The sequence below is a fragment of the Tetrao urogallus genome (assembly GCF_951394365.1).
Source record: "Tetrao urogallus genome assembly, chromosome: 6".
Classification (NCBI taxonomy): Eukaryota; Metazoa; Chordata; class Aves; order Galliformes; family Phasianidae; genus Tetrao; species Tetrao urogallus.
The window spans coordinates 51,047,943-51,062,117 of NC_136819.1; the positions used below are offsets into that span (position 1 = coordinate 51,047,943).

The 14,175-nt window shown below is 40.7% G+C and overlaps 1 protein-coding gene across 1 annotated transcript in view; it reads left to right on the forward strand.

Moving 5' to 3' along the window:
* KIF26A (kinesin family member 26A) overlaps nt 1-13,600 on the forward strand; it is a gene marked incomplete at both ends in the record, with an annotated part of 99,493 nt that extends 85,893 nt beyond the window's left edge. The window contains 10 exons of the mRNA XM_079537655.1: nt 927-1,020; nt 1,503-1,765; nt 2,013-2,196; nt 2,468-2,627; nt 4,180-4,342; nt 4,891-8,263; nt 11,665-11,855; nt 12,312-12,332; nt 12,771-12,921; nt 13,425-13,600. Of these exons, the coding sequence (XP_079393781.1) occupies nt 927-1,020; nt 1,503-1,765; nt 2,013-2,196; nt 2,468-2,627; nt 4,180-4,342; nt 4,891-8,263; nt 11,665-11,855; nt 12,312-12,332; nt 12,771-12,921; nt 13,425-13,600 (4,776 nt within the window). The remainder of the gene's footprint in view (nt 1-926; nt 1,021-1,502; nt 1,766-2,012; nt 2,197-2,467; nt 2,628-4,179; nt 4,343-4,890; nt 8,264-11,664; nt 11,856-12,311; nt 12,333-12,770; nt 12,922-13,424) is intronic.
* Nucleotides 13,601-14,175: the final 575 nt, after the last annotated feature.

The following is a 14,175-nucleotide window of genomic DNA, read 5'->3' on the forward strand; positions in this document are numbered from 1 at the left end:
CCTGCATAAACCCAAACTGTGTCTTTCTGCAGAGATTTGCAACCGTAATGTCAACATTGGTCTAGAACTGGAAATGGCTTTGTCTTACAGATACTGAAATGCCTGTGGTCAGCCCCTCCTGCAAGGTGGCTGATCACAGACAGCTGCTGTGCTGGTTTTGACACAATCCTGTGGATCCTGCCCCCTGGTTTGGTCTAGGCACTTTCAGGTGCTTGTAGTGTACCACTTGTGTTTCTTGGTGATGTTGGCCAGCCCACCCACTTCTGTGCAGACATCATTCCTCGAGGCAAGCTCACTGCCAAGAAGCTACAAACAGCTTTATCATTTCACTGTAGTTACGTATTTAAACCTTTCCCTGCCTCCACCAGCCCGCACAGTTGCTGTACATAATACATCATTATGTTGTATATTTGAAACCTTCACTGATGTGGATGGATATGCAGGTTTTAGTACACTCAGGTATTTTAGCAAGTTATTGATGATACTTTTTTCCTTGGAAAAGGAAAATGTGATATGAAATCTTATTCAGGGATCTTAATGCATTTTCTCCAGTATGAATGTCTTTTTAATTCCTGTGAGCACTCCTGAGCAGCTTAATTTCAGTGGAGTTGCTACTATTGCTGAATAGCCTTGGCGAAGCTATTATACCAGCAGGAAGCCTGGTTGGATAGCATTCAGTTTGGTACATTAGTCATAGAATCAATATTCCAAGAAAATTGGTTTAATAGAATTGAAAACTATTTTAGGCTGTAGTAGCAGGTTTTTTGTTGTTGCTTTTTTTAAGATAGCATAGTTACTGAAATAATAGGACGCATGCCATAAAAACGGGAAGAATATAAAAATATTGAGTCATTTCATACAGAAGAGTTGTGAAAAACATAGCGGTATATTCTCTTCTACTTATTTGTCTCCAATCTTTCTTTCAGGCGGAGGTATGCTCTGGAACAGTAGCAGAAGTAATCCAGTCTGTTGTGAATGGTGCAGATGGTTGCATATTTTGCTTTGGTCACGTCAAGCTTGGTGAGCTCCCAAATTCGTTACAGTTAATTACTATGTCAGTCTGGTAATTACATGCTGTCAGCTCCTGGAACAATAAACCTGGAGTATATGAATAGATTAGAATTTCTTTTTAATTAGCTTTGCAAACTTATCATGGTTTATTTCTACACTGGGATTGTAAGTTTTAATTTGAAAAGGTAAAATGTAACATCAGATTAGCTTATTCAAGAGCAAGTTTTTATATAGGTGCATTGTGATGAAAATCAAAAGATCAGAGATGTTTTTAAGATCTAATTTGCTGTAGGTCAGAGTTACAAAAAAGGCAAAACTAATTGAATAAATAGTAATGGATTAATAATTAAGTACTTGGCATTTTTTGCATTTGTTATTTTCCGTTATCTGTGCAGCACGTGGCATTGCATATAATGTGCAACGGTGATATGTAGAGAAACTGTCTTTTACAAGAAAGGTGGATTAAGTTCATGTTTGTCCTTTCATTCTAGGTAAATCTTTTACGATGATTGGGAAAGATAGTTCCACACAAAGCCTTGGTATCATCCCCTGTGCAATTTCTTGGCTCTTCAAATTAATCAATGAACGTAAAGAAAAAACTGGGACTCGTTTCTCTATTAGAGTATCTGCTGTGGAGATCAGTGGCAAAGATGAAAACCTTAAGGATTTGTTAGCTGAAGTGGCCACTGGCAGTCTTCAGGATGGCCAGTCTCCTGGAGTTTATCTAAGAGAAGATCCAATATGTGGAACCCAGGTATAGTGGATATCCCAACATAGATCTTCTGAGTCTGAATTTCTTCTACTTTTTATTTTCTTTCATCTGACAGCAATTATGACAACTTTTAAGATGGTTAAAAAAAATAAATTGCTTTTAATCTGTTAAGTCATGCTCCCACGATGTACAGATTTGTTTCTTTTAGTTCTCAAGAGATTTAGCTAATTCAGAAAGAAAAAAATAAAAGCTCCTCTGCTAATTAGACATTTTACTGTCTGTATTCCAGCTTCAAAACCAAAGTGAGCTAAGAGCTCCGACAGCAGAGAAGGCTGCCTTTTTCCTTGACGCTGCAATTGCTGCCAGAAGTACCAGCAAACCTGAATGTGAGGAAGAAGACAGGAGGAATTCACACATGCTCTTTACTCTTCACATATATCAGTATCGCATGGAGAAAAGTGGCAAAGGAGGAAGTATGAATCTTCACATATTCTTAATTTTTAAACGACTTGGGTTTGGGTTAGCTTAACAGTAATTGGCAATAAACTTGAAAAAGTGAAGTGACCCCTCAAGTCAGTCCACCTACAACTTCAGTAGCTTTTTTCTTGCTATTAATATTTAATTTGGTCATTAGCCTATGCTGTATTCATTATTTTCTTCATTTGAATAAGTTTTGAATACCCAGTCTGGCTGGAGCCCATACAGGCACATAACGTACAACTGTTTTTTTCCTTTTTGTTTTAGTGTCTGGAGGACGCAGCCGTTTGCATCTCATTGATCTAGGAAGTTGTGAAAAAGTGCTGAGCAAGAGCCGTGATGGAGGAGGCTCTCTGTGTTTGTCTCTCTCTGCCTTGGGCAATGTAATTTTGGCCTTAATTAATGGTGCTAAACACGTGCCGTATAAGTAAGTCAATTATTGCATGCATTAGCTTAAATTTGTGGCTGGTGTTACCTGAGCAATGAATTGCATAAGCATAAGCAATTTACTCTGCCTAAGATGAAATTAAAGGAAGTTCTGTCAGAGAGGGATGTGTCTTAATATTACTTATGTGTTAGATACATACATATGTTTATCTACCAACATGACGTTCTTACTTAAGTGATCAGAAATTGTATGGATATTGGTATATGCTTAACTTGGGCGAAATGCATATGTTGAAGAGAGTTTGATTGTTGAAGAATGCAGGAGGAATGACAGAGATTTTTTTTTTCTCTTCTGTTTCTTTTTCAAAATTTAGAAACTTTTGAAATTTCAGAAGATATTAGAATATTTGTAAAGTATGGTCATCAAGGGGTTTTATTTCACTATGCTATTTTTAGTGGTACATTCTAATTTTTTCAATTAAAAAAAAAAAAAAGAGAAAAGGTGACCATGTTGCACATTTGTTTAGCAGAAGGGAATATTCAGGTGTATTGCTTTGTAGAGTATGCTTGACAATAATATTATGCCAAACACATCTGTGGGGAGCCCAGCCTAAAGACAACATTCACAATGTAAACACTCCTGCTAGAAGTTGGCCTTCTGCCCTTAAGTTTAATTTCTGCTTGTCTTTTTAATTTCGTGTCTTCATTATCAATCATGTCATTCCACTTATCTAGTGTTGCATCTCAAACAGGTGTTCCTTTTTTCTGTATTAGGCTGAAAGTAGATAATTTCCTCAGGCTAGTTGCTAGGATTGTGGATGGAGTACAGAATGAATAGGCTAGAATAGGGAAGGGTGCCTGCTATGATTTCATGAGCACAGACATGATAGTAATTCCTACACTTCGGGCCAGCTTAGGGTGGTGATAGGAAACAGCCTCCAAAGAGCCTTGGGTAGATATGTTGGAGACCTGTGGATGACAGAATGTTAGCTATCTTGTCAGCTTTGCTCTCCATTGCTAACAATTGCATCACCTTCTGAAGGAATACTTTCAGAGTGAATTATAGCTTTTCATTTGCCATGTCATAGCAAAGCAAAGCAGAATGGGAACTAGATTAGCTAGGGTGACACTAATAATATATTTCTGATACCTAATGTTGTTATTTTTCTAGGATTTTCTTACCATTTCTGTTGACTTTTTCTCATCAAAATTATATGCCCATATCTCACAAAGGTTAGATAGAGATGCAGAGTCTGCATGGGTAAATATAATGCGATCATGAGCTGCTTGAGCAGTATGAGCTAAGTGTGAGGTAACTAAACTATTATCAACTATTTTACAGCTGTGTTATGTAACAAACAAAATGAATTATAATGCAAAAAAACACAGATAAATTGTCCAAATTTTGGTATAATTGTCTGTGTACAATTTGATTCATTTTTAGTATAGGCAAATAATAGGAATAATTTCTGATTGATACGTACCATAAATGTGTATATCCTTCTGAGAATAAAAGTAAACCTGTGGTGTAAAAATCTGCAAAAAGACTGCGATTTCTTTAAACTATATTAACATTCCCGTTTTTTACACAGAGACAACAAGTTGACAATGTTGTTGAGGGAATCACTTGGGAACATCAACTGCAGAACTACTATGATTGCGCATATTTCAGACTCCCCAGCGAATTATGCAGAAACCCTCACCACCATTCAGCTTTCATCACGAATCCACCGAATGAGAAAGAAAAAATCCAAGGTTGGTACACAAGCATACCACAATTAATTCATTTGAAAATGAGTTTTTCTAGCCTCTTGGTGGGGGAATATGGGATTTCTCAGCCTTAAGAAGTAATACAAAATGCATAAAAGCTCAAGAGGAGAACTGACAAATGACTTGGCATCAAGCCATCATCCCACCCCCAATCCTTAATCCTGAAATTCACTTTCTGTCTGTTCCAGACACGAATCCTTTATTTGCTTGTATGTGGAACTATCTCAAGCCTCAATTTGTGTTAATTAAAAACCAATAAGAAAGGAACAGAAAACTGTTGAGGACAAAGAGAATGTATAGTATTTAATGTAAACTGCCTGAAAAGGTGTGATTTATGACTCCAGTAAAATTTGTGTTGCATGACCTTGTTACTTTAATTCACACAGTAATATTTTTGCACTAGATGTAGATGTGATAGTACACACAGAGTGCAGAGTATATTGCAAACCTGCTCTTTTTATCAATTACGTGCACATATATATACACATATATCAATTCATTTTAATAACTCTTCCCCTGCTGATTATTTGCAGTATGCATCCAGCTCATCTGGAGGAGAGAGTTCATGTGAAGAAGGACATGTCCGAAGACCGCCCCATCTTCGACCATTCCACCCACGAACTGTTGCCCTTGACCCTGACCTTCCTGTCCTGAGTATATCTAGTGATCCTGATTATTCCTCTAGCAGTGAACAGTCGTGTGATACTGTCATCTATGTTGGTCCTAATGGTGCAGCTTTGTCTGACAGGGAATTGACAGATAATGAAGGTCCTCCAGAGTTTGTTCCCATAATCCCATCCCTGAACAAGAAGAGAAGTAAAGACAATTCTGCCAGCGGTAGGAGTTCTGACAAGGACCATTTTAAATGCAACACTTTCGCTGAACTGCAAGAAAGGTTAGAGTGCATTGATGGAAGCGAGGAACCTATCAAATATGCTTGTGGAGAGACTTCTGTTACATCCAATTGTAGTCCAGTGGCCGGAGGTACAGAAAACACACAGTCTAAACTGATAAAGGAAAAACTGTCTTCTCCTTCTGGAGGATTTAAGAAACCAGTTTCTCAAGAAACTGCATCTCCAAAAAAAGGGCATAATATTCCTTTCCAGAGTATTGCACCAAGGGGTGTAAATGGTAATTGTCATGAAAAGAGCACACCTCACTTGAAAACAGAGCTTTCTGTGCCACAGAGCAGAGCTGACAGCAAAGTACTGGAGGGAGAGAAGGAGACAATCACTGATTCCCTGCAGTTGTCAAGGTGTAGCCCTTCAAAGAACCCAGAGCAGAATAAAGTCACAGCTGAATGTGTCGTTAAAGAAAAGTCTTTGTATGTGAAGAGGCCCTTGCCAAGCCCAGCACCCCCACCTCCACAGCAGAAAGAACAGGTGCCAAGTTCCAAAGCTCAGAGTTTGGAGCTGGACAATAGCAATGCAGTTCGGACTCCTCCTGTGGGAATGAGCAAGCAGATAGCAAACAAACCTGAACAAAACTCTGTAGGCAGCACGTTTCTGGTTAGTAGCAATGCCCAGAGTCAGTCAGGTGCTATAGAGGTACACAGCTTCCGATCAGCATTCAGAGGTAAATGTTTTGATCGAGATATACTAACCACTACGGTGACTTTACAGCAGCCCGTTGAGCTGAATGGGGAGGATGAGCTTGTTTTCACTGTGGTGGAAGAACTGTCCATCAGTGGGATTATGGATAATGGAAGACCTTCCAGTATCATTAGCTTTAACAGCGACTGCTCCCTTCAGGCCCTTGCATCGGGTTCAAGGCCAGTTAGTATTATCAGCAGCATAAACGACGAGTTTGATGCTTATACCTCACAGGAAACTTCTACCGGTGTAAATATTGATATTGTTGTGCCCTTTGCTAAGGATCCCTTTACCAGCAGCAGACGTTCCTCCATCAGTTCATGGCTCAGTGAAGTCAGCATTTGTACAATTGAGAGTGATGGAGCTCAGTCAAGTGACAGTTTTGTAGCTCAGACATCTTACAGCTGTAATAAGTCTGAAGATCCCTTCAACTTGGATTCACACAATTTATCTGTCCCTTTGAAAAGCGCTCTGAATGACAGTGGATTTTGCTTCTCTGAACTGGACAGTGAGAGCATGAGTTCTAGCAAGCTGTCCTCAGGATTTGGCAAAAGCCCTCAAACCTCTGAAACTACCAAAGCATCTCAGATTAAAAGTGCTTTTTGTATCTCTGATCAGCCTGTAAAAATAAAATGTAATTCTCGTGATACGCCTGTAATAGAAACAATACATTCTAGTCTTCCTAGGAAAACAAAAACTACCTCGTCTCCAATCCACAATAATACTGTCATCAGCTATAAAGACCTGCAGAATCCACGTGGTGTATTTGAAGATCCCTGGCTGCTGCGCACAGATAATCAGCTGGAAACAAAACCCACAGATGCATTGTTGTCTCCAAAATCTCACACATTTGGTACTGACAAGCAGCCAGGAAAAGCTGCCCCGTATTTTGGCACATCATCTGGGCCAACTAAGTCACAAACTATGCTTGCCTGTTCGCAGAGGGTTGTGGATGGTTGCGAAATGGCCTGCAAATCCTCCAGTGGAGCTGCGAAGAAGTCAGAAGCTGTGATGAAGATGCCACAGCTGAAGAGAGGGGCCACCACATTGGGAGTGATGCCAGTATCGCATGCTAATAACAGTACTTTGTCAGAGGCCATCACCAGAGGGAATTCGGATGCTCCTATGGCCACTGGCAGCTTGAAATCTTCACTGGGAAAGAAGAGCATGCCGCAGAAGTCAAGCATGTTGCCCAGGCCAGGTGGGCCAATGCCTCCAACACCTCCCGTGCGCAAATCAAGCCTGGAACAGAAACCTGTTGGTCTGGGAAATGGTGGGGGAAAAGCCTCCAGCCTAGAGTTTGCCAGGGCTTCCACACCAAAGGCTGAAGATGAACTGGATTTGCGTTTGAAAGCTGGGTCTTACTTCAGTGAATGTGCCAGCAGTAGAATGAACCTGAAAGGTGATCACTCTTTGCCTAAGATGACATCAAGCTTGAAGGCAAAGGCATCAAAGAATGAAGCTGTGCACCGCTATGGGAGCCACATGTCTCTGGAGAGGTGTGACAGCCTGACGTCAGTTGGATCCAAAGCAAACTTGGTGAGGGAAAATGGGAGCACTGGTAATGTCCGGGCAGGACGCTCTGTCCCTAGGCTGGGCGTTCCCCCTGTTGCCTCTGGTGGAGCTTTACCATTGACCTTCAACAACCCTGCACCTGGTAAAAGCAGCCAGGCAAAACCCACAGCTAACCAGAAGGTCCAAGCCAGCGGGAATAAAAACCGGGGCCTCTCCGCCAGCGGATCAAAGTCTCTCAGTTCCTCCGTGAAGTCCCTGGCACAGCCGGTGGGGAAGAGCTCCAGTGTGGCTCCTGGAGGAAAGGCTGCACCCCGATCCATGCAGCCTGCTGGTGGCAAACCCGGCCGAGGGACCATCATGGGGACCAAGCAGGCCATGAGGGCGGCCAACAGCCGCGTGAACGAGCTGGTGTCTGGTGGCTCTGCCAAGGTGGGCCACTTCCGAGGCTCTACCGACTCTGACAGTGGCAATGACAGTGGAATTAATCTCAGTGATGAGAAGTCTCCAATCCCAGTGCTGCCATCTCCATACAGCAAGATAACAGCACCCCGGCGGCCTCAGCGGTACAGCAGCGGGCATGGTAGTGACAACAGCAGTGTCCTCAGCGGGGAACTGCCACCGGCCATGGGGAGGACGGCCCTGTTCTACCACAGCGGTGGTAGCAGCGGCTATGAGAGTATGATTCGGGACAGTGAGGCCACTGGCAGTGCCTCTTCTGCACACGACTCCATGAGTGAAAGCGGGATGTCCTCTCCAGGACGGATGAGGAGCCTCAAGTCCCCCAAGAAACGATCTACAGGTGAGGAGTAAAGGGAAGGTGGCCGGGCCACCGGCGCACTGCTGCGTCCTGGAGGGTGTGAAATTCTCACAGCGCCTCCAACAGAAGTGGGCTGGGGCAAGCTTGAAGTGGGGACTGCCTGCATTGCACTTGTGTGTGCATGTGTATTGCTGTGACAGCAGCTACTTGTCATTTATTTCACTTCAAAGCTGCAGGTGTGACACAGGTGCTGCGGCAGAGAGGGCAGGAGAAGGTGCTGAGTGCCCTGGGGCTCTGGCAGCCTCCTTGTGAAGGTGGAGGCAGCAGGTGGCTGCCAGCAGACGGGGACCTTCCTTCCTCAGTAGGGTCAGCAGCGAGTGCAGCGCAGATGAAGAGGGTGTTACAGATGGATTGGGAAGAGTGAAGATATTGAAAGTATTTTCATGAGGATGGAGAGTGTTTTTGTGCAGGCTGGGGAAGAAGGGCAAGAGGGGGGCAGTGAGGAGAGGAGATGGTCTGCTGATGGGAAATTTCTGTGGAGTAGGCTGAGACTTCTGTTTGGGAACAAGGGAATAGGTCTGGAGTGGAGAACAGCATTTGTGTATTAATGAAAACTGTATTGGATTATCTAAAAGTAGGGCCTGCAGGCAGAGCGGGAGAGTGCATTAATACTGCCAGCTAACTGCAAAATTACTGCGTTGCACTGTAGCGAAGGTTTCATGAAAAATGTTTGGAAGGTACTTGTGTAAAAAGAACAGCACGCTATTGTGGAAGTTGCTCAGAAGTTGCTCTCACTTGCATGCTATGCCAAGGCAGACGCACTTAACTGTACCATGCAGAGGTGGCATATGAATGCCAGCTCCCCTTTTCTGCTCTCCAGTGCCTTTCCTTGTTGCTCTTGCAGGTGGTGCTCATCTAAGTGTCCCTGGTTGTAGCCAGCTTCAAAATCAGGCTGGTGTGACTGCTGGTACAGTAGTCATTTTTATCTATCTAGCTTGAAGACATGTATCATAAAGAATCATTGACAGTCAGTGTCAGCTAAAGACCAAATTCTTATTCAGTAATCTAAGTGTACTGCAGTAGAGCAGGAACGGATATCAGCGGTGCACTGAATCTTGAGTTTTTGGTTGGCAAGGGGTAATTTTTGCAATCTGTAGAGACAGTTATGATGCATAATTCTGGCAGTAAAATCAAATGAGTTAAAGTGATGTGGATCTATCGTCAAAGAAACTGAATTGATTCAGTGGGGTTTAAATCAGTTTGGAAACTTAGTGCAGCATTTGCTGCAGTTCTCTTTCCATAGCATACAAATCTCTTAAACCTTTTCCTGCAAATCAATATTAGCAGCTGTATAAGTTGTGCACATATTGAGAAAGCACTACCCAATGATGGATTTCTATTTGTTTTTGCCACAGGAAATGCTTATAATGTCTTTAAAAATGACAAACTAGTTATTTTTCCATTTGAAATTGCTCTATATCAGTAAATTATTTTTGGAATACTTTAGACTTAGAGACCATAATGTATTTTGTCCATGATATGAGGTTTCCTGGGAACTTCATGAAATATTTCTTAGACAAAATGTTTGCACTCCCATTATTGCCATAAAATATATTGCAATCTTTGCAAAGTGTTAGAGATTCTTGATGTTTACATTGCTCCCAACTATGTCGTAGTCAAGCGACAGGTCTCTGCATTTACAGAACCTGTGGAAGAGAAACCTATTCCTGTAGACAAACCTTCTCCCTTAGGTATCACTGGAAACTTTGTACTCTCATCCTTTAACTTTATCCATAGAGAAATGATGTTGATGTTGGCTGGTTCGGTGGAAGGATATGAAGTTTCTCTTCTTGTATTTTACTACTTCTATTCAGTGTCCTCTTCAGAAGGGGATCCAGCTCTCACCAATGTACTTACAAGATCAGAGTTAGCGTAGGTGGTTTCAGTGGGCAAATAGCATTGATTCAGACTAAATAAATTGAGAATGTGAGAATGGTAAGTAGTGTTGGAGAAGCAGAATCAAGTCTTACCCTTTCCAGAAATATTCCCTTAGAATATTTATTCTAAGGGAATTTATTCTATTCATTCCCTTATATTTATAATAGAAATTAGCAATTAAGAGTAAGGGATGCTTTTTTTAAGAGCATGTAAACTCATCAGGTATCTGTGGAGGTGTATTGGCCTCACAAGGTGTCTGTTGGGGTTTTGTCTCCATTTCATCTGGAGTTTTGTGACAGGGCTCACCTGACAGCCTTAACTTGAATTTTTCCTGTAGAGGTCTTGAGCCTAGTAGATTACCTTGGGTGCACTTTCCTCTGAACAGCACTGCCTTGTCTGTTTGATACGCTCCCTTTAGCAAGAAGACTAAAAGTAATGAAACTCAACTCTGAGAGTAGGTTTTCAATAAAAGGAGGGAGATTTGTCAGCAATGAATTTATTTATTGCCACCATTCAGCCAAAGCTGCTTGTACTTACTGCTAACGCGATGTTTCAGCTTATTTCTGGTGGCCTTCAGCCCTTCTATTTACCCAGGGATTGCACTGCAGCCTTGTTTTAACCAGCCCTATGTAGGTGTTCACTCATGTCATATATAAACTTCTGCCTTTGAGAGAACGAAGAGAGAGACTTGTGACTGTGAAAACTGCTGGACACCAAAGTGTCAGCTTTTGTATACAAAAGAACTAGCATTTTTCAAGTACACCAGTTGGTTTCTCCTCTAGGAAACTTCTTCTCCTGGGAATTGTGTTAGTGTGGTGGTTTGCTCTTTATTTGTGGAAAAAACAAATCCCTGCTGTTGAGGAATTCATGAGGTTTGTCATACTCTGACCGGTGTGTAAATGAGCAGTGACAGGCATAGCAGTGACAAGCTGCAACTTGATTGATTGCTACCTTCTGAAGTGCCAAACATCTTTTAATCCTACAGTGTCACTGAAAACGCTGACGTTTACCTCCTTTAAGTACTGGTAGTGTGGCTGTGTGGAGGGGACTGTGTGCTCCTGGCAAAGAAGTAATAGAATTGAAGGGATGTTAGCTTTGCTTGTCTTTAACCGGAGGAGGAGATACTTGTCAGCCATTATCAGTATTGGTGGGAAATTACTCTCTATCTCATTTCCATTGCAAGATAATGAATACCATTAAAAATCCACCAAAGAGAAGTTAATCCAGGAAAAATGTTTTTCCAAGGAGAGAATAAACAACCAGTGCTCAGACATCTGCTTTGGGAATGGAACTGCTGTTACTCCCATTGACAAACCAACAGGAACGTATTTTGTCAAGGCAGTAACTCAGTCAGCAGCCTGAGGGGAATTACTAAAAGGAAAAGATCGAGAAAAGCATTTCTTCCTAAGTTTCCAGATAACCTAGATCTTCAGTTTGCTGCCATAATGTTCTGCAGTCTGTTAGTCTCCTTGGAATCTGAGGATCACTTGTCTTTGTTATTATAGGTCTCCAGCGTCGTAGACTGATTCCTGCTCCATTGCCAGATGCTGCCTCCCTAGGAAGAAAACCCAGTGTCACTGGCCAATGGGTTGATCTACCACCTTTGCCAGGCACTTTAAAGGAGCCATTTGAAATTAAAGTTTATGAGATTGATGATGTGGAACGATTACATCGACACAGACAAGAGGAAACCGAGGTCAGCACATATTTTATAACAACTGTAGACAACATAAATTACAGTACACAGGCAGAATCCTTGTTTGAATGCTGGAACAGTATTTGAGAAATAGATTGCAATTAATGCACTATAATTATTAATTTTACAATTCATATGTTGAGGTACCCTTAACACAGAAAACGAAAGTGATTACTATCTAAAATTAATTGTGTTTAACGTGACTGATGATGTAAATGAAAGTTACCAATGAATACATTATGAGAAAACTTCATAAACTTAGCCTAGCTGATGAAACCTTACAGCTTCTCTCAACTGTAGGGTCATTAACTTTTTATGTAAATGACAGGGTTCTATTAAATCAGGGATACACTGAGTTTAATTTACTTGTAATTGGAAAACACTTCACCTAATTCTATTTTAGAGACCAAAATTCTATATTCTTCTGATGCCTTTTTCCCATTTCTTTCATAATAGCCTTTCCAGGATGTTGAGAAGGTAGGAATACTTTTAAGAAAATAAGAATTCATGTTTCCTAGGTTTAAGTATAACTCCTTCATTATTATTAGGCTGTTTTGATTTTTTTTTTTTTTTTTTTTTTTTTTTTTTTTTTTTTTTTTTTTTTCCACTACTGGAAAAAGAAGTCCTCTATAAACAGTGGTAATTTTAAAATGTATTGGAGGTGTTTGCTCATACTGAGAAGTGCAACAAATGCTTGAGTGATGTAGCATGTTGTTCCTCTAGACTGGAATCCATTAATGTGAACTTCAAATAGTAACAATAATAATAGTAAAAACAAAACAAAAAAAGCAACCAAACAAAAAACTCATCTGCCAACTTTCATAGGTAGTGAACCGGGAGCAATTTGCATCCAAATGCCAGAGGTCAACTCATAACAGGGAAATTAATGAGAAGTTTTTTTCTGTGTCTTTAAAGGGTCTGATGTATTTCCATACCAAGCTGAAGATACTAGAGAGGCGCCAGCAGCGGATCAGAGAAGTAAAGGCAAAGCATGAGTTTTTGAAGGAAGAATTGGAAGAGACAAAATGCAGGTTGATGATGGACCCGAATAAATGGAAGGAAGACTGTAAGTATTTTTGCAAAATAGTAGTATGACAGACATGTAGCAAATTCTCAGCATGTGAGCAGTCCCTCTGACAAAGTTAAGCACTTGCTAAGATACTTTGCTGAAAGGAGACCCAAGCGCTCTGTGACACCATTAGCATTTCTGTGATACAGGATTTTGTTCAGTGGTGAGTAGTACCAGAAATGGAAGAAACTAACAACAGAGACTTGCTGTGATTCTTAATATTAAATATTCATATAATCTTTTATTGTCCTTCTTTCCAAAGAAGGAAATGTATTTTCAAATCCATGTTACGGGTGGGAAACTGAGGCATGAGATTTGTTCGCAGACTCAGTGATTGAGTTTCAAGGTTAACTGTGGAAAAATGGAATTATTTCTTAGTTGAAGAGAAGTAAAATGGTCCATTCTTTTTTTTTTTTTTTTTTTTAACCTCATGATAGAATAATGTTTTATTTGTGAGCTTCTTATCTTAACATGCTTTTGTTTGTTTGTTTGTTTGATAGTTGAAGTGGATCCTGATCTCGATAAGGAGTCACAGGAGTACCTGGAGGCACTGGAACAAGTGACAGAGGAACTAGAGCAGTGTGTTAATCTGTGCAAGTCACATATCATGATAGTGACGTGTTTTGATATTGGAATAACAGATGCACAAGACGGAGTAAGGGAAGTGGAGGTTTGAAGAGGGGTTTTTCAAGGGTCTGAAGGAAGTGAAGCTGGATTGTCCGACATGAAGAAGTAAAGAGATTAAGCAGTTGGGAAGTGGAGGAGAAAAAGCGAAGGCTAAAAAGCAGCAATGAATGTTGTAGGAGAAAGAAACGGCTGAGGGATGGGAATGTTCATAAATCATTTGGTGCCTCAACGTGACCTGAACTGTACAAAGAGGAAAGTAGGAACAAGTATTGGTTCTACCAGAGGGAAGTGAAGAAATTTAGTACAAACCAAGACATTAAAAAAAAAAAATAAAATTCAAACAAGCATACAATGGAAGTGCCTTTAAAGTTCATTTGATTTTCATTTTTGTATTTGGTGCTAGAATTAAAGCCAGCAAACCTAAGCAGACTACAAAATGTATTCCTACGAAGTATTTTATACTGTATAGTGTATTTATGACTATATGTAAAAACAAACAACATTGTAGCAAAAGCAATAAGTAAATTATGTTTTCATACCTGAACTTGCCTTCTTGTTTCATAGAAAAGCTGTTTTATGTAGCAGAATTAAAACTGTATTATAATTGTTTTCTTGGTTAGGGTT